This window comes from Onychomys torridus, chromosome 6, assembly GCF_903995425.1.
Source record: "Onychomys torridus chromosome 6, mOncTor1.1, whole genome shotgun sequence".
In the NCBI taxonomy this organism is placed as follows: domain Eukaryota; kingdom Metazoa; phylum Chordata; class Mammalia; order Rodentia; family Cricetidae; genus Onychomys; species Onychomys torridus.
In genome coordinates this window covers 66,808,527-66,834,523 of record NC_050448.1, presented here as the reverse complement: position 1 = coordinate 66,834,523, position 25,997 = coordinate 66,808,527, and the positions used below count along the sequence as shown (strand labels likewise).

The 25,997-nt window shown below is 48.7% G+C and overlaps 1 protein-coding gene across 1 annotated transcript; it reads right to left on the bottom strand.

Moving 5' to 3' along the window:
- Positions 1–1,192: 1,192 nt before the first annotated feature.
- She (Src homology 2 domain containing E) lies at positions 1,193–25,997 on the bottom strand. The gene is made up of 6 exons (XM_036190385.1): positions 25,044–25,997; positions 22,803–22,929; positions 10,577–10,882; positions 7,109–7,253; positions 6,325–6,444; positions 1,193–3,862 (listed from the first exon to the last, which is right to left on the bottom strand). The coding sequence occupies exons 1-6, from the start codon at positions 25,650–25,652 to the stop codon at positions 3,679–3,681; spliced, it is 1,491 nt and encodes a 496-aa protein (XP_036046278.1). The 5' UTR covers positions 25,653–25,997; the 3' UTR covers positions 1,193–3,678.

The window sequence follows — 25,997 nt, the reverse complement described above, 5'->3', positions numbered from 1 at the left end:
ACCCTCCTGACAACATATGGAACAGCTAGGAACTTGACCTAACAAAGCCTGTCTCAAATGATCTGTTGACAGCGTAGTCTTCAAAAACAGAAATATGACTGTGAACTACACAACCCAGCCCGGGTCCAGGGTCCTCATGGGTGATTGTCTTCCTAGGAGTCAGCCGCCCTTTCCGTAGGAAAGGGCATATTTCAAGACGGCAATCGCCGTGTCAGCGTTTATTTTGATTTATGACCTATATCAGAAATCTTTCTGCCAAACCACCCTGAAATGCAGTTTATTCCTCACCTGCAGTTTTCTCTTATTCCAGTAGATGGCAGGAGCACACCATCTTTCATTACAAAGGTTCCGCGGAGAAGAGAGGTTAAATTGCAGGGGAGGCTTACACACAGCACACAGCGGTCAAGTTTCTCCAAGGCCAAGTTAGTGGGATGTTAGAAGCGGCGGCGACGACGAGAATAAAGAGGAGTTCTAAGGGGTGTGAGGTTAAACTGGTGCTGGCTATAGAAGAGGGAAAGATGAACAGTGGATGTGGGCTCAAGGAAGGGGTCAGTGAGGTCCTAAGTATCAAAAGCACGTCCAGGAGGCGTGAAATCCAGAACGCACTGGCTTCTTCTTGACAGTGGCAAGGGAAAATAAAGCCTTCGCTTGTGACTGAAAGACCATTTAGCAGAAGGGACAGACTCATTTAACAAGCCACTACAGAACGTCTCACAGTTCTTCCTCTGAATTAAACGTTCAGATCTATCCAACAGCAAAGGCTAGTGGTTAACACTGGTGAATAATCCAAACAACAAGCCAGGGCTATTAGGGTAGGACCTGTCTTGAGAACAGCCCGCTTTCCCTACAGGCTCTCGGCCCAGCTCCCCTGCCTGTGGCAGAGGCCAGCCACCGAAGTCCACTACAGACTTTAAATGGCCAAGAGTAAAGGCTGTGCTTACAGGTGCCTCTGACTAACCTGATAGGACACTTGTGCATTTATCATCACATGCCTCTGTGAACACACACTAAAGTGTGTTCTCCCATTGTTCTATTCCGATTTTTCAAGTTTTTAAAAAAGAGTTTATGTGTGTTAAGTGTTTTGCTTGCATATATGTATGTGCACCGTGTGCATGCCTGGTGCCCTCAGAGGCCAGAAGAGGGCGCCAGATCCCCTGGATCTGTGTGCCTGGAACTGAACAAGGGTCCTCTGCAAAAGGCAGCAAATGCTTTCAAGCTCTGAGCCATTTCTCCAGCCCTGATGTGTAACTCAGGAATAACCTCAAAGCCAAGAGCCACCCACCTCTGCCTCTTCAGCATCCTCCTGGCCTGCACCAATTCCTACACAAATATGCAGACCCGGTGGTTAAAATATAGCCTGACAGAAACCACTGCGGTGTCACAGGAAATAGAAATGCCATTTGCCTTTCTGTTTTCTTTCTGGAGACCCTCTCACTCTGTTGCCCAGGCTGGTTTTGAACTCTTGTCTCCTGCTCCTGGGTAGCTAGCTGGATTACATGGGGCCCTCTGTTCTCAGGGAGTCCTCTTTAAGGAACAGAGCAGCTTTTTACAAGTATGTTCTTTTAAAGGGGAAAAAGCGAACAGCTCTACAGATGTTTACTTCAAGGCATCCTGAGGGTTTACCAAAAGACAATCTTTCTAGAAAAAAATTTCTGGGAGACACAATCAACTCACAGGAATGACAGGGAGATACTTTATCAGGAGAAAAGGAAGGAGGCCCAAGTGTGTGGAGCTCAGAGGACAAGCTCAGCTGTGAGCTCCCTGGCTTCTGTCAGCTTGTGTCACAGCCTAAGAAGAAAATAGCAGCTTTAACCCACTCCCTCGCTGGCCTTCCACTAACCGACGATATTTTTGCTTTGGACAGCTCCCCTCCCCCTACTGTGAAGACTGGACTATATATAATAAACCTGTCTCCTCCGCTTCCAAACATGTCAAGGGAGGGAGTACACCTGGGCATGCGGCCGAGCCCAGGAGACACTGACAGTCAGGCCCGCATTCATCAGAGTCGCTGGGTGTGGACCCAGATCCTTCCACTCACAGCCACACTTTATAATGCTCCTACCATTCATTAAAGACAACAGCTCGCTTTCCTTTGAAGAGTAAGGAAAGCTGAGCAAAAAATAAGCCTCTGTGGCTAGAATGGTGAGCTAAAAATAGGTTTAACACAGCGAACAATACACACATACAAGATAATAAGTGATAATAAACATCTGCTGAATGGAATTGGAACTCCAGCTACTGAACATTTAAAACGAACACCCTGCACTACAAGCAAACGTCAGTACTGTGAGAACAGCCTTTGTGAAGATCACGGTGCCCCATTGAGAAAGTGCCTTCCACTTTTTAAAACAAAAAGAGAATCGCACAACCCTTTGGCTAGCATCTCCACTGAAATGGGCAAAATCTTCCTAGGTTTTGGTCACAACAGCCGAGTGACGGGTGTTTTCCTAAGAAGCCTGACCAGGTTAATACTTCTTGTGCAAGAAGCTGCGAAGGTTCACTTTCCACCGAGGGTGGTCAGTGCATCACCTTGGGACCAGTCTTGACACCCAGTTTACAAACCTGAGCAAGAAACATTCATCCAGTTCTGGTCTGGCCCCTTCCCCACAGTGCTGGCTCATGGCATACCACTCTGGTGGGATTTTCCATAATAGAGAAATCACAAGGATAAAAATACAATGATGGAGTGTCTTAGAGAGCAGCAGAGAGGACTTCAGTCCTTTCAAAATGTTTCTGTAGGCACAAATTGGTTTGTTCTGCACATACCGGGAAATCTTCCCAGCAGTGACTTGGTCCATATAACTGGATCCAAATTTTCTTGTAAAAAATTTACTAAAAATACAGAGCAAATCTAATTTTAGAAAGAAAACTTAAAGATGATTCTGTGCAACTAAAATCCACGAAGAGAAAACAAAAGATGTCTGAATTATGTAATCATCCAATAACAAAATGGTTGTTGAGCTCTGTAGAGTTTTGTTTTGTTTTGTTTTTTTAAACCAGAAACCAAATCTTTGGAGTACACTTAATAATAACCAGAATTTCACAAAAGATGTCATTACTCTATTATATTGATAACACTTTAATCTGGGATCTTCCATCCAATTTTTGCTTGTATTACTGATTTGCTAGAAGCGGATGTCCAGAGACAGCAAGAAAGCAAATACTTTTCTTAGGAAGGCCGACCAGCCGAATAATCCTCTGCACAGTCCTTAAGTTGTGAATGTGTGTGAAGGCCACAGCTGCATCAGGACATGGAGGAAGACAGCTTTCCTGTCCATTGTTCCGTTTCCCACTGTCCATCCACCTCCCCACGAGGGGGTCACTGCAGGATCTTCCAGTCCACGTGGCCACTAGCAAAGGCCGAGGGGTTTTCTGATGTTCAGGGGCCAGGCACTCCAGAGAACAATTCTGAGGGGCAAGTCAGTGCTCCTGAACTCTAGATCTACCCCAGACAGACCTCCTGCTCTGAGGGTGAAGACAACAGGCAAGCGATACTTTCTTAGAGTGTAGTTACTTGGCAGGAAGAGAAAGAACAGGTCAGACCACAAGTCCTGGATTTAGGACCAAAGACGGCTTGACTTCTAGGCGCTGAATCCCGGTCTGCAGCAGCAGAGAGTCCTGTGATGCTGGGTGGGTGCCAACGCCCTCGAAGGTGCCTGGGCTCTGGCTGCCTAAAGTTTAGTGAAGCTTGTGCACTGGGTGGAGTAGGGTCATGTGCTCTGCCCCTTTGAAGGGCAACTTTGCGCTGGAATAATAGTGTACCACTTCAGGGATGCTGTCAAACACAGCACTGGTCTGATCCAGTGTGTATCTGTTGTCTTTTGTCTGAGCCACTATGATGTGGACACACCCTTGACTAGTCCTGGGGGAGAAAAACAAGAAGACATGAATGAGCGAGCAGAGTGTCCATCCCCACTGGAAACCGTCCCAGCCAGACTCACAATAGGTGGACGGGCCCTCTTCCTGTCCGGCAACTGCTCCACATACACAGAAAGGCATTCGGCAAGCTGATGGAGTGTCTGGAAGTTTCTAAGCCTAAATGCCTGGTACCTCAACTTGTTTACTGTCATTCCACACCAGTGGTCGGGACTGGAGGGGAGAGTCAGATAAATCCCTCCTACGGCCCAAACACTAAGACAGTGAATGGGCCCGCGCCTGCCACCGCCACTCTGCAGTTCATACTGAACCCTCTCCACTGCTAAAGGTTTCTTCTCCCTTATTTTCCCCAAAGGAACACATTAACAATAATAACAACAATAACTGCCCATTTGGCCCCTGCCCTCACGAGGAAAGACCAGTCCTGCACATAATGACAGCTGGTACCGAAGGCTCCAAGATTTCATCCCCAAACACCGCTTTCGGGAGCCCAGTGGCTGTTCCTGGTATTGTCTACGTGGCCTGTCCCATTTTCTGAGCCATATTGCGCTCATGCTCCCCCCCCCCCCCCTTGCCTTCCAGCCTGATTGTTTCAGCTGCAGGGGCTCAGCTTCCTCAGGAAGGAAGTGCTGCTGGAGCTCTTGACAATGATCCTCCAATACAGTGCCACCGAATTCACCCAGCAAAGAGAATTTCCATGAGACACATTCTGGGAAGCCCACCAGGCCAAAGTGAGTTTTCTGTGTCTAATTAGACGTGGAGCAACAGGCAACTCCGCATCTTCTTCTGCACCAGAAGAGACTGGTATCAAATGCAGCTGGCATTTTGACAACCAGGGATTCAATATCCATTAAGGTCCCTCATACTAGGGAATAAAAGAAAACCAACTGATTCTGGGAGTGTTGGCACATGCCTGTCATTCTCTTACTAGGGATGCAGAGACAGGAGATCACTAAGTTCTAGTGAACCTACACAGTGAGACCCGTCTCAAAAGAAAAAAGAAGTGCCAGGCATGGTGGCACATACCATTTAATCCCAGCACTCGGGAGGCAGAGGCAGGTGGATCTCAGTGAGTTTGAGGCCTGCCTGGTCTACAAGTCAAGTTCCAGGACAGTCAAGGCTACATAGAGAAACCCTGTCTCAAAAAGAAAGAATTGGGATGTGTGTGTGTGTGTGTGTGTGTGTGTGTGTGTGTGTGTGTGTGTATGCTCATGTGCGTGTGCGAGATATGGCTCAGGGGTTAGTAGCATTTACTGCTCTTGCAGAGGACCTGAGATCAGTTCCCAGCATCCACACAGAGGCTCACAACTATCTGTAACTCCAGTTCCAGGGAATCTGATGCCCTCTCTGGCCTCCATGGGTGCCAGGCATGCACATGTTACACAGACATACATGAAGGCAAATACTCAATAACATGTTTTTTTTTCCTCCAAGACAGGGTTTCTCTGTGCAGCTTTGCACCTTTCCTGGAACTCACTCTGTAGACCAGGCTGGCCTCGAACTCGCAGAGATCCGCCTGCCTCTGCCTCCTGAGTGCTGGGATTAAAGGCGTGCACCACCACCGCCCGGCAACATAAAATTTTTAAAATAAAAAAAAACACAGAAGAGATTGAATTGCACTGTCTTTTTAATTTTTATTGACTTATTTATGGACAAACTTAGGGCTTGTGTGTGCTGGACAAGTACTCTACCACTGTACTGTACCCCAACCTCAGACACTACTCTTTTTTAAAAATTATTATTATTTATTTTATATGTTATGAGTGTTTTGTCTACATACATGTCTGTGTACCATGTGAATGCCTGGTACCTACAGAGGCCAGAGAGGGCATTGGATTCCTGGGAACTAGAGTTACAGGCAGTTGTGAGATGCCATGTGGGTGCTAGGAATTGAACCCGGGCCCTCTGGAAGAGCAGCCAGTGCTCTTAACTACTGAGTAATTTCTCCAGCCTTGGCACTTTTTAAAAAAAATTGTTTTTGTTTTCTTGTTTTTTAAGACAGGGTTTCTCCGTGTATCCCTGGCTGTCCTGGAACTCACTCTGTAGACCAGGCTGGCCTTGAACTCACAGAGCTCCGCCTGCCTCTGCCTCCCGAGTGCTGGGATTAAAGGCGTGCGCCACCACTGCCCGGCTTCACTTTTTTTTTTTCCTTTTTTTAAATCAGGAATTATTTCTCTTCTAAGAGGCCTTAGATCTGATGACGTAAGGTAGAAACCGACTAACGTTCAAGGATGAAAACGAGAGCGTCATGACTGTAACAGATGCCAGGGCTTTTACCCAGGGTCAGCTCTGATCACAGTCCCTCACCATCTGCTGTCCAAGTAAATGCCTTGTTTTCTGGTGATACGCACCCTGCAACCACCTTCAAATTATACCTGTTTGGACTGCCCATCTCCCCCCAGGGAGGGAAGACTCTGGACAAGGACGTTCGAGGGTGAGGATACTTACTTCAGTGCAATGGAGTACCTGCTGTTGCCTGACTCACTGTTCCGGACCAGGTAACCAGCTTCTCTGCAGGGCTGGAGTCGGCTCTCGGCCTCAGCTCGGGTAATGGTGCCATGATACCAACTGAACAGAGGCAGAGAAGAAACAGTGTCACAGTGCAAACCCAGACTGAGCTCACAGCCCACTGCAAGCATCACTTAAAACCACCCCACTGAGGCACGGTTGGTACGGAGCTCCAGAAGATGCTCAACAGCCTCGGCGGACCCTGTTTCACATGTGGAACAGGCATGATGCCGATTCCAGTGGTCCTATCACAAAACCTTTCATACACAGCCAAGCCAAGGAGGGTGTGACGTTTGAAACCTTTCCCTCTAGGTCTGGAGGGATGGCTCAGTGGTTAAGAGCACTTGATGCTCTTGCAGAGGACCTGGGTTCAGTTCCTAACATTCACACGGTGGCTCATAACCATTCACAACTCCAGTTCCCGGGGTATTCAATGCTCTTTTCTAGCCTCTTCAGGTATCGGGATGTACATGGTTCACACACACACACACACACACACACACACACACACACAGGCAAAATGCTCATAACATAAAAATAAAACAATCATTCAAAAATAAAGCAAGCTTCCCTCTGTATGAAGGAGGCTTAAGCCCTCTATCCTGAACAAATGCACTGTGCTGAGAAGTTCCACTAGGCAAGAATTCATACATGAAAGGGATCACCCCAAATGGGCCAGGGGGCCCCACACAAGGCTGTGACAGAGTCACTGAGGGAGACTCACGGCTGCTTTTCCAGGGCCAGGCCCGGGTCCACCTTCTCCCTGTCACTGTGGTCTGACAGGGTTGGCTTCAAGGTCTTCTGCCAGTGGTGTGCTGCTCTGCCTGTCTCCTCTTTGCTGGGAGGTCGATCAGATCCCTCAAACTGGACTGGAAGGAAGAAGTCACTCAGTACCCGAGACCACAGAGGCTAGCCATGTGACCTCAAAAGGGAAAACCTCATGCCTGCTTTAGCCCAGGAAAGAAACATTCCTTCCTTAAAAGTAAGCGCTACTGTGCAGCAGTGTCCTCAGTCAGGCATGCCCCTGCTGTCATGGACATCTGACTACAGTGCTACTGTCCCCATGGGACCACTTTCCTTGAGGTGACTCATCAGTTTAAAACAGTTTTGGAACACAAAGAGGAGACTCACGTTCAGCATGGACTTTTATTCTAAAAATGCTTTAAAAAAGCTGTTTTTTTTTTTTTTTTTTTCCTAAAGATTAAACATACATTTCAAGTGTGACTCTAGAGCACTCTGTCCTGAACGGGACATCTGTTTCTCACCCTATCCTCAAGGTTCAGGGGCCTGTGAAGAAGAGAGGCAGAAATACCATCAGCCACATGTGGTAGATGATTTCAACGAAACAGCGTTTTGCAGACACACATGAACTCAGAGGCTGTGACTGCTCACACAAACCTGCACAAGCCCAGGCCAGACAGAATCCCAGCCAGGAGGAGGGGACGTGGGCACAGAGCCCCACCCCTAGCCAAGAAGTTATTCACAAACAATAGCTTCTAGGGAAATCAGTTTTCTTCAACCACACTCCAGAACAGACACCACACAAACAGAGCAGTTAGCCCACACAAACAGAGCTCCACGGTTCTTAGTGGCTTCCCCCTTTGCTTTTCAGAGAGAAGCTGTGTGGGTGCCAAAGGGGTAAGATCAGAGAGGAATTGGAGGACAGCAAAGGGTATGATAGAAAGGGTATGAAAATTCTCAGAGAATAACTGTTTTTCAAAGGACTTCAACATACAATTAGTGAAATGTAGCGAGTCTCTCTCTCTCTCTTTAAAGATTTATTTATTATGTATACAGTGTTCTGCCTGCATGTATGTCTGTACACCAGAAGAGGGCACCAGATCTCATTACAGATGGTTGTGAGCCACCATGTGGTTGCTGGGAATTGAACTCAGGACCTCTGGAAGAGCAGCCAGTGCTCTTAACCGCTGAGCCATCTCTCAGCCCCCAAGTCTATCTCTTTTTATAGAATCAGTGGCAACTTTCGCTATGAAATAATAAACCACTGAGAAACGGAACAAAACCATGACATGACACCATAGAGCTTTGGAGACACCTAGGACGGGCAGAGGAGAGACTGAGCAGAGGCGCTTCATATTGGCTTTGCTTTTTTTTTTTTTTAGGCGAGCTCTCACACAGCCCAGGGTGGCCTAGAACTTGCCACGCTCCTGCTTCTGTGTAGGAAGTGCTGGGATTACAGGCATGCACCACCAAGTAGCACCCGGTTCCACTTCTACTTTGATTTCCTGTTAAGGGGAAAAGATACCTTGGAAATTCTAACTCAAAGGCAAAACAAGTTCTGTGAAAGCCAAATGGAAAAATGATGTATGGGGAGCAGCAGTTACAGATGGCTGTGAGCCTCCAGGTGGGGTCTGGGAACTGAACCCAGGTCCTCTGCAAGAGCAGTCAGTGCTCTTAACCGCTGAGCCATCTCTCCAGCCCACACTCCCATGCCATTCTCCTTGTTTTGCTTTGGGGCAGCTTATCAACATTCCCTGAAATTACTTAGAAACCCTCACGCAAGCAAAGCATGGTGGTATCCCAGCAACCTGAGAGGCTGAGCCCAGGAGCTTGAGATCAGCCTGGGCTAACTACATAGGAGATGCCTTCCCTGGTCCCTGCAACAAAAGATCCACATTTGAAGACGTGGCCCTCCCTTCAATCGAGGTTTTACTATGGAATAACTTTCTAAAGGAATCAATCTGCAGCTGGGGACTGTGGCATATGCCTCAAACACTCTCACTAAAGCACAAAGAAACTCAAGGACAACAAAAGCATCCAGTTTTCCCTCTAGGTTTTGGCCACAGTGGCCATTAACCCATCTCACCCAGACCTGCTATCTCATAGCCTTGAAGAGGAAGTGAGGCCAAGAACTAGAGAAGCTGTTCCCAGTTTGACAGCTTCGGTGATGGGGAATCTACGCAAAGTGATCAAAGAGGTTTTTCCAACAGTCCCTGAAGGCATCTCCACAGCTACATGCAGAAAGAGAAGAAAACAAGTATTTTTAAGGGCACAGTTTCAGCCTGGTTTCGTTCTGATCACACAGAGTATTGGAGATCTCAGACTAGCCTTGAACTCCTGATTTTCCTTCCTTCCAAGTCCTGGGAATACAGGTATAATCTGTGCCTCATCCGTAGCTAGATTCTTACTTCTCTACCTCAAATGCCCTGTTAAAAAAAGAGACTTGTGGGGCTGGAGAGATGGCTCAGAGGTTAAGAGCACTGGCTGCTCTTCCAGAGGTCCTGAGTTCAATTCCCAGCAACCACATGATGGCTCACAACCATCTGTAATGAGATCTGGCGCCCTCTTCTGGCCTGCAGGTATACATAGAGGCAGAATGTTGTATACATAATAAATAAATATCGGGGAGAGAGAGAGAGAGAGACAGAGAGAGAGAGAGACAGAGAGAAAGAGAGACAGAGAGAAAGAGAGACAGAGAGAGAGACTGACCGACTGACTGACTGACTTGTGGGATGCCAAGATGGCTCAGGGAGTAATGACAGCCTGGGTTCAATTCCTGGAGCCTACATGACGGAAGGAGAGATCAACTCCCTCAGGCTGTCTTCTGGTCTACCATGTTACACTCATTCCCACATACAAGCAAACAAAGACTCAAACAAACAGATGTCATAAAAATAACAGACTTGGGGCTGGAGAGATGGCTCAGAGGTTAAGAGCACTGGCTGCTCTTCCAGAGGTCTTGAGTTCAATTCCCAGCACCCACATGGTGGCTCACAACTATATGTAATGAAATCTGGCACCCTCTTCTGTATACATAATAAATAAATAATTTTTTTTTTTTAAAGAGAGACTTGCAGTCAGGAAACAAAGAAAATGATGCAGCCTTTAAAGTCATTATGAAACGTGCATCGCTCTTGGTACCCTCTGCAATGGGTCATCAGAGCTGATGCTCCTCTGGAGCTGGGCATGGGTGACCAGCCGCTCCCCTCCTCCTCCCCTCCCTTAGCCTCTAGTATCCAGTACTCTGCCCTGGATTTCTGAGGACTTCTTCAGAGTGTCCACCTGAGTGAACTCATGCTAGGTGGTGGATATGTTCACCACCTGCACTTGGCCGTTATTCAACATACACATGTGCTGAGGGGCACACTACATGTGAGCCTGGATCACTGTGTGTGTCAGCTCTGAAAAGTCAGGATGAGAAGGCCCTGAGTGGCAGCTGCTGCACCCTCACCTGACAGGGCCCGTGCGATCTGCTCCCTCTTCCATTCCCAGGGCTGCTCATACTCGGCAGCAGGTCGATCATCCTCCTCCGGCAGCCTGCTGTCTGCTGGCCGGGCCTTCACCTCTGCCACCCGTTGGCCACCCTCCGAGGGCTCGTAGGGGGTGTCATAGAGTTGTGGTGGTTTCCCCAACAGGTCCTTGGAACTGCGTCTCTTGGCTGTGGCCTCCATCTTCATGCTCTCCCCTGGCTCACATGGGCCGTCGAGCAGCTGGAGAGCCTTCACCAGGGGGTCTTTGGAACCACGACGTCTGATTTCTGAAAATCAGGCATACAGGTCACATAGAGCACCTCAATGGGCATGGACAGGTGTCATGAGGCCCGTGGGTAACCCAGTTACCTTCGGCTAAGGCAGTAGAATGCTCTAAAACTGTTCTGGGCTGGGCTGGCAACTCTCTGGCCACGCTGCAGAAGCCAGAGGAAGGCACCAGAGCGTTCCCGGCTAATGCACATGAACTGAAATACCACATTGTCCCCAGACAGTCTGCGCAGTTGCCCAGAGTCAATTCTAAAGACAGGTTTAAGAAGAATATGCCTCGGCACAACCCGATGGGCCCAGCCTAAGAGGAGGGTACGCCTGCAGGTTCCCTGTCAGGGTGGTGGAGAAGTAGCCTCTGCAGGGCAGTTTCACTTCCTGCCTTCGTGTTTGCTCTGAGTAGTTTACCTTCAGTCTCTACACTTCTTGCCGGAAGCCCGGAATTAAGTATGTGAAGGAAAACTTTTATGGTATTGAAAGCATTGCTCACAACACACCAGGAGAGCCATTGGCCCTAGTCAGGCTTATGTTTATTTTGAGACAGGGGTTCTCTGTGTAACCCAGGCTGGCCTGAAACTCACTCTGTAGACCAGGCTGGCCTGAAACTCATTCTGTAGACCAGGCTGGCCTGAAACTCATTCTGTAGACCAGGCTGGCCTGAAACTCACTCTGTAGACCAGGCTGGCCTGAAACTCACTCTGTAGACCAGGCTGGCCTGAAACTCATTCTGTAGACCAGGCTGGCCTGAAACTCATTCTGTAGACCAGGCTGGCCTGAAACTCACTCTGTAGACCAGGCTGGCCTGAAACTCACTCTGTAGACCAGGCTGGCCTGAAACTCACTCTGTAGACCAGGCTGGCCTGAAACTCACTCTGTAGACCAGGCTGGCCTTGAACTCAGAGACCCACCTGCCTCTGCCTCCTGAGTGCTGGGATTAAAGGCACGCTCCACCATGCCTGGCTTCCATCCAGGTTCTTAAGATGAGGCAGACACATTCACAAAGCTTACTGAAGGATAAATCCAAATAAAAGGTGTTCTGACAGAAAACAAAATAATCTCTCCATAGCATCTGCCCCGCAGTGAGCGCTGTTCTCAGGGCTATAGCACCCACAGCCAGTCTGTGAGATACTCATGACTGTGTCCCCATGTTAAAGAGGATCGAAGCACAAAGCGCTTGAGGAAATGACCCAGACCAGTACGTGGCAGGGCCCAGGGTGGAAAGCAGGAAGCTGGGCGCTGGAAGCCTTACTCTTGACACACACTTGGATGGATGCCAAGGGCAAGAAAAATGGAAGATGAGAGCTGACTCTGATGGAGAAGGTCATTTCCAGCAGAGGAAGCTGCCTGAACGAAGATAGGGAGCTGGGAAACATAAGGGTGCTCTGCCATCCCGGGGACAAGAGGAAAGCTTCACAGGTAGAAGTCCAGAGAAAAGGAGGCTATTTGGGAGACCTCAGCTTCAGAAGGGAAAAGCCCAGGGATGCAAAACGTGGGGGTGTTTGTTAGTTTTGTTGCCATCTTTTAAAAAAAGATTTACTTATGTATGTATACAAGTGCCTCCTCTGCATGTAAGCCTGCACACCAGAGAGGGCGTTGAATTGTGAGCCGCCTGTGGGTGCTGGGAATTGAACTCAGGACCTCTGGAAGAGCAGTCAACTGCTCTTATCCGCCGAGTCATCCTTCCAGCTCTGTTATCTTTTTTTTTTTTTTTTAAATAAAAAATTTCAAGATTTATTTATTTTTAATTCTGTGTGTGTTTCTGCAGAAACCAGAGGATGGTGCCAGATCCCCTGGAGCTCCAATTACAGACAGTTCTGAGCCAATGAACTTGGGTTCTGGGAATCCAACTCTGGCCCTCTGCCAAAGCGGTAAGTGTTCTTAGTCACTGAGCCATCTCTCCAGCCCTGTCTTTGCTGCTTTTTAAGACAGGGTGCGGTGTAGGCCAGGCCATCCTGGAGATTGTGACATAGAGAAAGATGGTCTTGAATTCCAGGACTTTCCTGCCTCAGCCTCCCAAGAGCTAAGATTACAGTTGTTGACAACTCATCTGGAGTGAGGTTTCTTTCAAAAGCAAGAATAAGAAGTTTGGATTGTGCTGTGTACAGTGCAAACCCATGTAAAGATCCCCCTCCCCCCAGACAGGATTTCTTTGTGTAACAGCCCTGGCTGTCCTAGAACTCGCTCTGTAGACCAGGCTGACCTTGAACTCACAGAGATCTGCCTGCCTCTGCCTCCCAAATGCTGGGATTAAAGGTCTGTGCCACCAGGCCTGGCCATTTAAAAATCTTAAAAACAGGCAATTATACCTGTGAGTCACTTTACAGTAACTCTAACAGCAGTGTATCGGATGAAGTGATAAATATCTGGCCTGCTGGGTGGTGGCGCACGCCTTTAATCACAACACTTGGGAGGCAGAGCCAGGCAGATCTCTGTGAGTTCGAGGCCAACCTGGGCTACAGAGGGAGTTCCAGGAAAGGTGCAAAGCTACACAGAGAAATCCTGCCTCAAAAAACAAAAACAAAAAACAAAACAAACAAAAAATCTGGCCTGAACTGATGCCTAGTAGTGTACAGTTAAACCCCGATATAAACCAGCCTATCAACAGTTAAACAGCTAACCAGTGTAGGACAGGGTCAGTAGTGTCTGGCAATTGACCAGTCTGGGCCTAGGGGCCTTACCAGGTCGCCCTAACCAAATGGAATCTCTGAAGATTCCTACATATTACACTTAGGTCTATTAGCATCTGTGGTCTTTTAGTCCACTGGCATCTAATGCGGCATCTCCTCTTGGAAAAGCCTCTCCTGCCCGGCTGGTCTCTGCTGTCTTTCAGAGCTCACCAGCGGCCATGGTGTCCTGGCCTATCCTTGCCTTGTGTGTTTACTACGGTGTGCGTAGTTTTCGACATACATGTTTCCAACTGGGTAGAGATGGCCGGTCAGGGACCACCGCACCTCACTTATGTTGGCAGGACACACACTGTGCCATGATGGGATGGGATGTCCAGGCACAGGCCAATGTGGATCTGCAAGAGTGTGTCAAGGAGGTTTGTGCCGTGGATAGCTGTTACTACTGTGAGAATAAAAGCAACTTCTGGAGAAGAGGACAGCCATTTGGAAGGACAGAGAGCCCCAGGCAGACTCTAGACAAGGGGTTCTGAGTAAGGGTGGCTGACGGAGCAAGGAGGGGTGGGAAGGATGGCGAGGCAATAGCAAAAGGACCTGTGAGCCTGCAGGACTTCCCACAGAGGAGAACAAATGGACAAACGGTGTTCCCTGGACAGCCACTGACCCAGTGAGAGCTCTAGTGTGAAGAAAGGACAACAGATGGAGAACACTAGTCAAAGAAGGGCACACCTAAAAAGGGCAAACTTTAGCCAGGCATGGTGGTGCACGCCTTCAGTCTCGCACTCAGGAGGCAGAGGTAGGCAATCTCCATGTCCCAGGCCACACAGAGTTCTAGACTAGTGAGGGATGTGTGTGTGTGTGTGTGTGTGTGTGTGTGTGTGTGTGTACATATAGTGTGCTCATGTGTGTGCTTGTGTGCATGTGTGTGTGTGTATGTGTGTGTGTGTGTATGTATGTATGTATGTATGTATGTATGTATGTATGTATGTATGTATGTGGTATGTGTGATGACTTTATTTCTAGGGTGAGGTTTTGGATCTATGGAATTCAGGACCCTGTCAGCAACCACCCCTGTGCCTCTAATCCCATGCAAGTCTACGCTCACTGGAATTACCTGGGCAAACTGTAATCCACATTTATTTAGCTGGTCCTCACCTTCACAGGACCTGACTTCACTGGTGGATGAAGCCTGCAAGCCAGATGGTACACACTACTGGGGATTCTTATGAGCAGTTAAACTTGAGGACATCTCTCACCTGCTCCCTCTGACTCCCTGGGGCTAATCTCGCCTGGCCTCATCACCAAACAGAAGGACACATCACAAGATGATGCTGTGAACACAGCTGGCAGGGCCGACCCGGCTCACCTCCCATCAGGTCAGGGGCCGCTGTCTGAGGCCAGAGCTGTGTCTTAGTCTCTTGACTCTCAACCCCATGGCGTTTTCTTCCTTGCCTATTCTAGGTTCTAGATGTAGCTATGAAAAACAAGAAACAAAAACATACTCTGTTCTTGGCTCAGTTGAGATAAGGCTGGCATTTCAAAAAATAAAAGATCTTTTCTCAAGAACTAGGCAAAAGGAAGCAGAGCACACAAAGGAACCCGGGGGATAGATTTAGAATTTTTAGGTTTCTAATCAGAACTTATTTATGCTCAGTTCAGACAGTGTTTCCCAAGATCATGACTTCAGATCTGGAGAGACATCTCAGTGGGTAAGAACACTTGTTACTCTCACAGAAGACCTAGGGTCAGTTCCCAGTGCCCATATGGTGGCTCACAATCATTTGTAACTCCAGTTCCTGACACCTTCTTCTGGACTCCTTTCAGGTACACACATGGTGCACATACATACATACATGCACTCATGCACATAGAATAAAAATAAAGAAAAAAAGAGATCCTGGATTTAACTCTGCCCCAAGTGAGCTGTATGAACCCAAGGAGGAAGACTGAGTTCATCCTTAGGTGAGGTCCTGAGTCCATCCTTAGGTGAGGTCCTAAGTCCATCCTTAGGTGAGGTCCTGAGTCCATCCTTAGGTAGAGGTCCTGAGTCCATCCTTAGGTGGAGGTCCTCAGTCTATCCTTAGGTGGAGGTCCTGAGTCCATCCTTAGGTGGAGGTCCTGAGTCCATCCTTAGGTAGAGGTCCTCAGTCCATCCTTAGGTGGAGGTCCTGAGTCCATCCTTAGGTGAGGTCCTCAGTCTATCCTTAGGTGGAGGTCCTGAGTCCATCCTTAGGTGGAGGTCCTGAGTCCATCCTTAGGTAGAGGTCCTGAGTCCATCCTTAGGTGAGGTCCTGAGTCCATCCTTAGGTGAGGTCCTCAGTCCATCCTTAGGTGGAGGTCCTCATCCATCCTTAGGTGGAGGTCCTCATCCATCCTTAGGTGGAGGTCCTGAGTCCATCCTTAGGTAGAGGTCCTGAGTCCATCCTTAGGTGAGGTCCTCATCCATCCTTAGGTGGAGGTCCTGAGTCCATCCTTAGGTGAGGTCCTCATCCATCCTTAGGTGGAGGTCCTCAGTCTATCCTTAGGTAGAGGTCCTGAGTCCATCCTTAGGTAGAGGTCCTCATCCATCCTTAGGTGAGGTCCTGAGTCCATCCTTAGGTAGAGGTCCTGAGTCCATCCTTAGGTGAGGTCCTCATCCATCCTTAGGTAGAGGTCCTCAGTCCATCCTTAGGTAGAGGTCCTGAGTCCATCCTTAGGTGAGGTCCTCAGTCCATCCTTAGAGTCAAAGTTTTGCTCACAAGGAACTTTCAATAGACTTGCATTCCAATGAGATCCCGTGATTGGCATCTTGGGTTATTCCATCTGTGTGCAGCATGTAGTGGCGTTTTCCTGTCCCCTCCATTTGAAATGGACTAGTAGCCAACTGGAAAGCACACAGCTGAAAACGTTCCTTTCTTGTCTAGCCCAGGAATGGAGATGTTGGTAAAACATCTTTTGAAACAATATTTAATTAGTCGGAAAAGAGCCTAGCCACCTCCCCCTTCCAGGGCATTAACCTTCCAGTCCATTCCAACACCTGGCGGTCCCCAACCTGAGGCACCATAGAAACAGAAACAATCACAGGGCTGTAAGCCGACCCTTCCTGCAGGGAGAATAGCCCCTGACGTGCAGGGCTGGCTCCAAGAGGAAATGAGCCTGAGAAGGAGGAAATGGCAAGAGGAAGCTACGCCCTGGCTGCCGATAGAGGCCATTTACTGTGGCAGACAACAGGGTGCTGTGGTTGGGCCGCAGATAAACACTCATTTGCAGCCTCTCTGAGACCCAGGGCTGCCCCACACAGTGAAAACTGCTACTGATATGTACGAAGCCTAACCGGGACTGGAAAATTCCCCTTTCCAGCCTGTAGTTCTCAGCGCACAAAATTAAGTCATTCACATCAGACACAAAGCAGAAGGCAAGTGTCTTTCTTAATTAACTATTAACAGCTTTGATTTTGCAGGGTCTCACTCTGTGGGCCCAGGCTGATTTCTAACTTGCAGTGATCCTCCTGCCTCAGCTTCCCAGAGACTGGGATTACAGGAGTGGACTACTACACCTGGCAACAAGTTTAACTGCTTTATCACCCTGTATTATCTAGGATTCTCTTTAAACATAGGGTTCTCTCTCAACAGTAAGCTATGTTTGCTCGCCATGGACATCACAGGCGTGTCATGCCCAGAATCTCACTGAAGCCTTGGAGCATCCTGATGGGTGTTAGGTCTCTACCCTGCAGGCCACTGAGTGGGCAGCCCATGCTTCTCTACCATCCACACCTTACTTTGTATGTATCTTTATGAAAAAGAGTTCCTGTAATATTTTCATTAAAAAAATTTAGATTTATTTACTTTTATTTTATGTGTATGAATGTTTTGCCTGCACATGTGTCTGTGCACCATGAGTGTGCAGTGCCTGGGGAAGCCAGAAGAGGGCTCAGATCCTCTGGAATGAGTTATAGACAGTTGTGAGTGCCATGTGGGTGCTGGGAATGAAACCCAGGTCCTCGAGGGAAGCAAGTGAGTGCTCTAAACCACTGAGCCATCTTGCCAGCCACACATATAAAATTTTAACTATAATTCTAAATAACATATCTTTCCCCCTAATCCTTTTCAGGTTTCCAAAATCACTACACACGAAGCCTCACGATGCTGTTTCCTTTTGGAGTCAGGAACGGGGCTGTTGTACAACTGTCTTACCAGGGTCTTCTTCCAGTGCTCAAGTTTCTAATCTGAAGTTAGCATTTCCTACCAGTTAACTCAGGGACACGTCAACAAAGGCAGATCTAATTCAGACACCCTGGAATTTACCTGGGAGAGACAGATTAAAGACTCAGCTGGGGTGCAGCTAAGGGCAGAACACTTCTGGGCAGGTGAAGCCCTGGGCTCAATCTCCAGCACTAAGGGACAAACAAGCATTCATGTGGACTTTTCTCTACAGTAGTTGTTAGCATGCTGGGGTTGTCCTTCAGACTTGACTATTTATACAAGCCAATAAAAACACTTAGAAGCAAAACAAAAATTTAAAAACAGTCTTTGGCCGGGCGGTGGTGGCGCATGTCTTTAATCCCAGCACTTGGGAGGCAGAACCAGGTGGATCTCTGTGAGTTGGAGGCCAGCCTGGTCTACAGAGTGAGATCCGGGACAGGCACCAAAACGATATGGAGAAACCCTGTCTCAAAAAAAACAAAACTAAATAAGTAAATAATAAAAAAATTAAAAAATAAAAACAAAAGCTTAAAAACCGTCCTTGACAGGAGTTCAGCAGTCAGAGCCACAAGCTGCCAGCCGCCCTGGGAACTCCCCTTTCAGCTGAGCGGTTTGGACAACCTACTTTACCCTTCTGGACCTGTTTAGCACTCCCTGCCTTTACACTGGTGTCAGAGCGTTTGGTGAGGTTATTTGGCAAGTTTGGCTCCTCAAAGCTCTGGCCGAGCAGCATCCAAATGCCTCCTGTGCTAAGAGACAGCTGCCTAGGGAGCTCCTGAAGGCCCGCCCAGTTTTGTGGCTCCTCTGCTGAATTACACAGAACACGTGTATCAGCTGCTCAGGGAAACCGCTCCTGGCATTTAGCAGAAAAATGGCAGGTTTATGTTAATCACGCTTCCTGTACCCAGCCCTGTGTTTTGTTTTTTGTTTGTTTGTTTTTTTTTAATTAACAATCCTAAATCCCAAGGAGAATTTATTTGTAAATTCTTAAGTTCTGCAAGTTAAAAGTTTTCAGGGGGGAGTCAGGCAGTGGTGGCACACGCTTTCAATCCCAGTACCAGAAGGCAGAGAGAGACAGGAGGATCTCTGTGAGTTGGAGGGCCAGACTGGTCTGCATAATGAGTTCCAGAACGGCCAGAGCTACATGGTGAACACCCGTCTTTGTGATGCATGCACAGTGTATGTGGTATGTATTTTAAAAGAAGAAACATTAAGTTAAACTAACCCAAAGATTGTTTTGTTACCAGAAAAACATTGCATTCTTAAATTACTAATTTCATAAATAAGGTAATTTTAAACTTTGTTTCTCTTCCTTTTGAAACAGGGTCTTACTGTCTGGACCAGAACTCCAAATGTAATAATGGAGCCATCATGCACAGCTTATTATATTTATCTCATATCAGACATTTTAAACTTCTTTGTTAGGTGGGTAGGGGAATAAGGACTCAGTGTGTAGCCAAGGCTGGCCCTGAATTCAATGTCCTGTCTCAGGCTCCCAAGCCTTGGAGTACATGCTACTAGCTCAGGCTCAATTTTGTCTTTGGTATATCACGTGACTTTGAGCAGAGCGATGGCCTAGCTTTGGGTCAAGTCTGCAATGCCTTTGCAGGTATTATTTTAAATGTCTCCCAGGGACACGGCACTGGCAAGAGAGCACTCATTTTGGAGTGGCAGATCTCAACTCAAATTCTTCATCTATTCTGAAAAAGTCTTGTGAAGCCAGGTGAGAGACTGTAATCTCGGGGGGCTGAGGAAGGCAGACAGCCATGAGCTCAGGGACAGCATCACTACAGAGCAAGACCCTTTCTCAGAACAAACAAATCAACAAAACCCAGTGAGAACCAAAACAGCATCCAGAGCGCCTCATGCCTGTAATCCCAGCATTTGGGAGGCTGATGCAGAAAGCCAGCCTGGCTTACTTAGGGAACAGACCTTGCTGACTGTGGTGGCCAATGCCTCAATACCAGCAGAAGCAGGCGGGATCTCTGAGTTCCAGGCCAGCCTGATTTATAAAGCAAGTTCCGAGACAGCCAGGACCACACAGAGAAACTCTGTCTTGAAAAATAAACAAACAAAAAAGTTTAAAAACTATAGTGAGTAGGCCTTGTCTCTTTAAAAAAATAAAAGTATGTGTGTGTCTCGATGGCTTGGCAGGTAAAGGTGCATGCTCTCAGTTGACCAGGGTTCAATTCCCAGAGCCCACATGGTAGAAGGCGAGGACTGATTCCTACCAGTTGCCCTCTGATTTCCACACATGAACTGTGGCAGGCGCCTGACCCTCCCACCAAATAAATAAAGTCTTGTGAGTGGGACAAGCCTGATGTCCTCTAAGTGTGCTTTCACCTAGTAACAACAGGGGAATGGCTAGCCTCTTTAGAGAGCTTTTGTGGTGATTAAATAAAGAAAGTGGAACTGAGGATGCAATTCAGTTGCAAAACGTGGGTTTACTATGCTCAAAGTTCTGGGTTCAATCCCCAGCAAGGGGACTAGAAGGGGAGCAATTAGAGATACAGCCTGCACTCCTGGGCTCTCCTGACTGGTGTGCTTCTCACCCCTTCACAGAAGCTGCTTTCCTTTTCTATTTTTTTGGGGGAGGGGGTAGGTTAGTGTTTTCGACACAGGGTTTCTCTGTGTAGCTGTGGCTGTCCTGGAACTTGCTCTGTAGTCCAGGCTGGTCTTGAACTCAGAAATCCACCTGCTTCTGCCCTTTGGGAGCTGGGATTAAAGGTGTGTGTGTGTCACCACCACTGCTCCTATGAAGCTACATTTTGCAGCCAGTGGAGGTTACCACAAAGAACCACAACTGGTCAAAATACAGAGAAAAGTGACTGTGGATACCCACCCCCAAAGGGGCATCTGTAGCACAACTGCCACAGCCGAGGCTCAGGGAACATTGTGGGAGGAGGCGGGAACAGACTGTAAGAGCCGGAGGACCAGGAGGAGGGCTGTAACAATGTCTTCTGGACCTGGCAGAGGTGCTACAGTCATGAACTCTCAGCAGCTTGGCTGCTGGCTCAAGACCACACTAGCAAACATATCAGCGTGGGTCGGGAAGGGCTTACAATCATCCCCAACCCCACAAGTTGAGAGGCTATAGGAAATCCACGGCTGTTAAAAGAAGGAGGGGCGGTGGTGGCGCACGCCTGTAATCCCAGCACTCGGGAGGCAGAGGCAGGTGGATCTCTGTGAGTTCAAGGCCAGCCTGGGCTACAGAGTGAGTTCCAGGAAAGGCGCAAAGCTACACAGAGAAACCCTGTCTCAAAAAACCAAAAAGAAAAAGGAAAAGGAGAGACAGTTCCATTAGGGACAAGCACCGGGATGCCCATACCCCTGGGGCAGCCCGACACCCATGTGCATGTGGCAAACACTGACAGATGCTGTAGGCTTTATGTATATTATATTCACATAGTGATGCATATACGTCATCTATTATATACGCTATAGAAGAAGATGCATGTATTTGAGAGGGGGTGGGGTGGGGACACGGGAGGATTTGGAGGGGAAGAGTGGGTGTGACCACAACCCATTGTACTTACGTATCAAATTCTAAAAATAAAAAGGAAAAGAATAAAAAGGAAATAAAACACTTTTCCTTGGTTATATGTAAAAGTCAATCCTTTCCCTTATTCCTTTTAAACCGCTGATATTTTGTAAAAGTGACTAATTTCGTTTTCACTTCCTTTCATTCACAGATTTCATTAGGGGCCGCAGTCCAGTGACCTGCAGGGTCACAGCCTGGCCAGGGCACACCCTCCCCAGAGTGGTACCTTATCTCTGTGAGCAGGGAAGCAGGAAACAGAGGCGAGCTTTCCTGTCGCTCGCTCGTTCTTGCCTGTCTTGGCTTTCCAGGGTGTGACAGTTACCTCTCGGCTCGCCTCTGCAGGGACGGGCTCACCCAGCTGGAGCTGGATAGTGTGTCTCCTCCACACAGTAAAGTCTTCCGAGTGTGAACAGGATACTCAGCCAGCACTCAGGAGCCACAGATTTCATTACGGGTGTTTACTTTAAAATTCCCAAGTAAATCTGAACTAGTTTGATGTTTTGCCTGAGGACTGCTTACACCAACTTACGAGAACTGAGTAGTTTGACCCCAAGACTCATGAGAAGGTTTGTTCAGCCCACAGACTTGGAACGGCTGACAGTGACTGTTAGCTAATTATTCCCTAGTAATTAACTGTTTTGTTTCAATGTTGAAGAACTTACGGTAAATAAATCTTCTACCACAATACAAAAAAAAAAAAAAAAAATTACATCTGCAAATGTTTACAAACCACTTGAGTATATATTTGTACTGACTTAGGATTCCCATTATGGATGCCAATGCTTTTGAATGTGCTCAAGATATGTATATTAGCAATCTTAAAAACTAAAGGCATGAAGCCAGTGAGACAGCTCAGTGGGTAAAGGCGCCAACCAGCACCAAGCCTGACATGACAACAGACCAGATAACTGTCTCCCCCAGGTTAGTGCACAAGCGCACCCGAATGGAACGCAATAAAAGTTTTTAGAAGGTGAAGGCTACATACTGAGCAGACTCTCCAACGCCATCTTGCAAAAATTAGAAAAGCTTAAAAACAAAACTCTTCAAATTCTTAGAACTCTGAAGGACACTCAGAAAGACATTCAGAACGTTTCCCTTTAAGATTTGGATCTAATTTCTGTTTCTTCCAGTCAACAGGATCTGCTTAAAGTGCTCTCTTCCTCAAATATCTATCAATGGGTATATGTATGTATGTATATGTCATCTATGTACGTATGTATGTATGTATGTATGTATGTATGTTTGTATATATCATTTATCTACTTATGTATGTATGTATGTATGTATGTATGTATCTATCTATCTATCTATCTCTATCTTCCTGGGTTTTTTTTTTTTGTTATTTGTTTGTTTGTTTATTTGTTTGTTTTTGAGACAAGGTCTCTATATAACCCGGACTGTGCTGGTATTGACTATGTAGACCAGGCTGGCCTTGAACTCACAGAAACCCTCTGGCCTCTGCCTCTTAAGTGCTGGGATTAAAGGCGTATGTCACTACGCCCACCCCTGATTACAATTCCTAACACTCAAAAGGAGAGTGATTTTCTGTCCTCACCACGCAGAACCGGCCACAAACCTGTTATCATCTGCTGGGCGTCGTAGGGCTCCATGTAACCGTCATTTTCTCCAGCTCTCTCTGCGTCCCTTTGACCTTTCGTCCGTTGGGCATCATACGGGTCAGCATAGTCTTCTAAAATGATAACCTGTCCAATGAGAAAGGACAGCTGCTAAGGATTCTTAGCTGCTGTTGCTAAAATCCCAACAGCATTACCAAAATCTCCTACAGGAACAAGGAGTCAGAAATCTCTCGTTGGTTCTGGGAGCTCTTGTATTTGATCATGTATCTCTGTCAGACAAACTTTTTTTGTACCTGATTTGTGACAGTTCACCTAAACTCGTGCTTGTGGGTTAGAGGTGGCAGGGTGGGCAGCGGGAAATGCAGGGTATCTGTAGCTTCAGTGCACAAAAAGAATTGTTCTGCCACATCCTGACAGCTCAGAGTCCGCTGTCAGCTAAGTGATATAGTCCCAGTGAATCAGTCACCTCACAGCACTGAGTTGGGTCAAAATGAATCCTGGCCTCAAGGAATTTTTTTCCCCCCAGAAGGGGTTCTCTGTATAGTTTTGGTTCCTGCCCTGGATCTTGCTCTGTAGACCAGGGGGGCCTCAAACTCACAGAGATCCGCCTGCCTCTGCCTCCCGAGTGTGGGATTAATGGTGTGCGCCACCACCACCCAGCAATCCTCAAGGAATTTTTATGAGCTCCAAAGAGACAGGCTTCACAGGTTAGCACTGAACAGTACTGCAGCAGTTTTGGATTCCATAATTCACAGGGAGAATGATTCAGCAGCTACAAGCCAAACAATTTTAAGGTATTTGTGTCCAAGATCACCTATCATTGCCAACCCACAGGGCGCGTGGAGAAGCTCTGTGCGCACAGCAGTTCTGTCTTAGCGGCTGAGTGACACTAAGAGGGGTGAGAGCCCTTCTCAGGAGGAGGCCAGAGCCACGCTCCACAGTCTCTGGCAGAACATCCTCTAGAAAGCTCATGAGGTCCCACAGGAGCACGAGGAAAGAACTCAAGACATTTAAAGGAGAGGTGAGGAGAATGGATCAGACCAGAAGAATCTGCCGCCTTGGAGAAGAAAGAGCCTAAGAAATTTCAGCCACCCAAAAGTGACACCCACGACAGGGGACTGTGACTGCCACTTACTCCAACCCCGATCTTGACACCTGCTCCACATGCTGTAACTCGGATACAGCAGGGAAGACAGGATGTGACACTCAGTCCTTGGCTCTAAACTGCTGTGAGGGTCTCAACCAACAGTGAGGTACACCCCCAGTTATATATGGGACGCGTCCACATCCATCTTCCAGTGGCTCTGCTCAGTGCCTGGCACCAGACAGGCACACAAAAACATTGCTGTGAACTATTGAATGGAGCAATGAACAGGCACCCAATATATGCCACCTCACACATGCCACAAGTTCCTGGCAGCCTAGGTAGGCAGCTTGTTGAGAGCCAAGAGGAAATTCAAGCCCCTCACCAGGAACGGTTTGCTTGGGCTGAAGCCAAAAGTCTGGGTGGGAGCTCTTCTTTCTCCCCATTTCTCACAAGACAGAAAGCCCAGCTCTGCCCTGTAAGGATGGAGAGTAGGCTCCCAGGTCCACTCCTCCCCTTCCTTACCTTTCCCACACTGGACAGCACCCAGAAGCCCTCTGGTGACTAAGATGCAGGAAACACCTTCTCTCCTGATCTGCAATTTCCTTAAGGGCATTTCCTTGTTATGGATTGCCCCCTCCCACTCCCTTAGCGCCCATGGCTCTTACTCTACAGCACAGAATGAATATCCACAGAATGAATGGAAGGCTTGTCATCTGGGCGATGCTGGAACTCTGAGAGGCCGGGGAAATGGGCAATTCACACTTCAGTTTACAGGCTCTTGTTGCTCTGTATGCTCAAGAGGTGTAAGCCATACAGAAGTCTGGCTTTGGTAGACCCCTTGACGACAAACTTGAAAACAAGAACCAGGGTACACCACACCCATGAAAGGGCCAATTTCTTTCCCTTCCCATCAACTGCTTTTCTAAACCACGAACAAAAACCAAACACATCAAACTTTGCAGCGAAGGTTTTGAAGCCTGGGTGAGAATCTTTCCAAGAGAGTTAGTCTAATGATTTTTAAATGGTCACTTGGGAGTCAGAATGGACTCGGGGGGGGGGACCTTAGAAAACATCTTTAACTTGGGGTTCATCAGGCTCCCGTGTGCCCCACCTCCCGCACTGAGACAGGTAGGTTGGGAACATGTATTCTCACCGTGTCTTGTTTCATTATCTTGGCCTTGTCCAGCTCGGGGCCCAGGGAGGAAGGTGAAGAGGACGCAGAGGAAGAGGAGCTGCTGGAGCTGCTGGTGCTGCCGCCACCCGGGTAGCCACCCTTGCCGTTCTTCTCCTGCGTGTCCACCTTGATGAGCCTGCTGATGTAGGTGCTGCAGCCCGCGCTCTTGGCCACCGCGCCCCGGTGGGGCTCCTCCTCAGTGGTGGCAGCGGGGGCGGGGGCGGTGACCCGGGAGTTCTTCCGACCCTTGCCGGCCGCGGCCTGGATCAGACCCTGCAGGCTGTCCCGGGACAGTCGGCTGTCTTTGGGGGGTCCGTTGCCGGCCCTGCTGCCCCCCAGCTCGGCCGCCGAGTTCTTCCGGCCCTTGCCGGGGGTGGCCGCCGAGCCGCCGGTCTCCGAGGTCTTGCGCGGCTTGCCGCCGGCGCCCCCGGGCCTGGCGCGCTCCGACGCGGTCTTCAGGGTCAGCGGGAACTCCTTGAACCACTTGGCCGCCATCAGGGCGCCCGGGAGCGTCGGGGCCGCGGAAGAGACGAGCGAGGAGACCCAGCCGAGACACCGAGTGGCGCCAGGAGCCGGGGGCCGCCGCATTCCCCGGGGCTGGGCGCTGGAGGCAGAGGCGCGCGCCGGGCAGGGTGGGACCCTCGGCCCGAGGCTGGACGGGCGCGGGGACTTGCGGCGCCGTGTCCTCTGCGCTCCACCGCCAGCGGCCGCCGGGCGCCGGGGCTTCCCCTGCTTTTCCTCCAGAGGTGGGCGAGGCCGAGCCCACGGAAGCCCCCGGCAGCCCTGCCCACACTCGCAGGGACGCCGCAGTGCCCGGGCGCCCGCCTCACGGGGGGGGGGGGGACGCACAGGACGGACGCACCCCTCCCTCGGCGGCGGCGGGGGCCCCCCGAGTGCACGCTGACCTCGCCCCGAGGCCCCCTTTCTGCAGAC

Excerpts from the sequence above, each read along its gene's own strand:
- She (XM_036190385.1), bottom strand. The coding sequence starts at position 25,652 with ATGCGGCGGCCCCCGGCTCCTGGCGCCACTCGGTGTCTCGGCTGGGTC. Across the intron at positions 10,883-22,802 it reads CGCCCAGCAGATGATAACAG|AAATCAGACGTCGTGGTTCC; the intron begins GTTTGTGGCCGG and ends CCTGATTTTCAG. Across the intron at positions 6,445-7,108 it reads CTGGCCCTGGAAAAGCAGCC|TTGGTATCATGGCACCATTA; the intron begins GTGAGTCTCCCT and ends GCCTCTGTTCAG.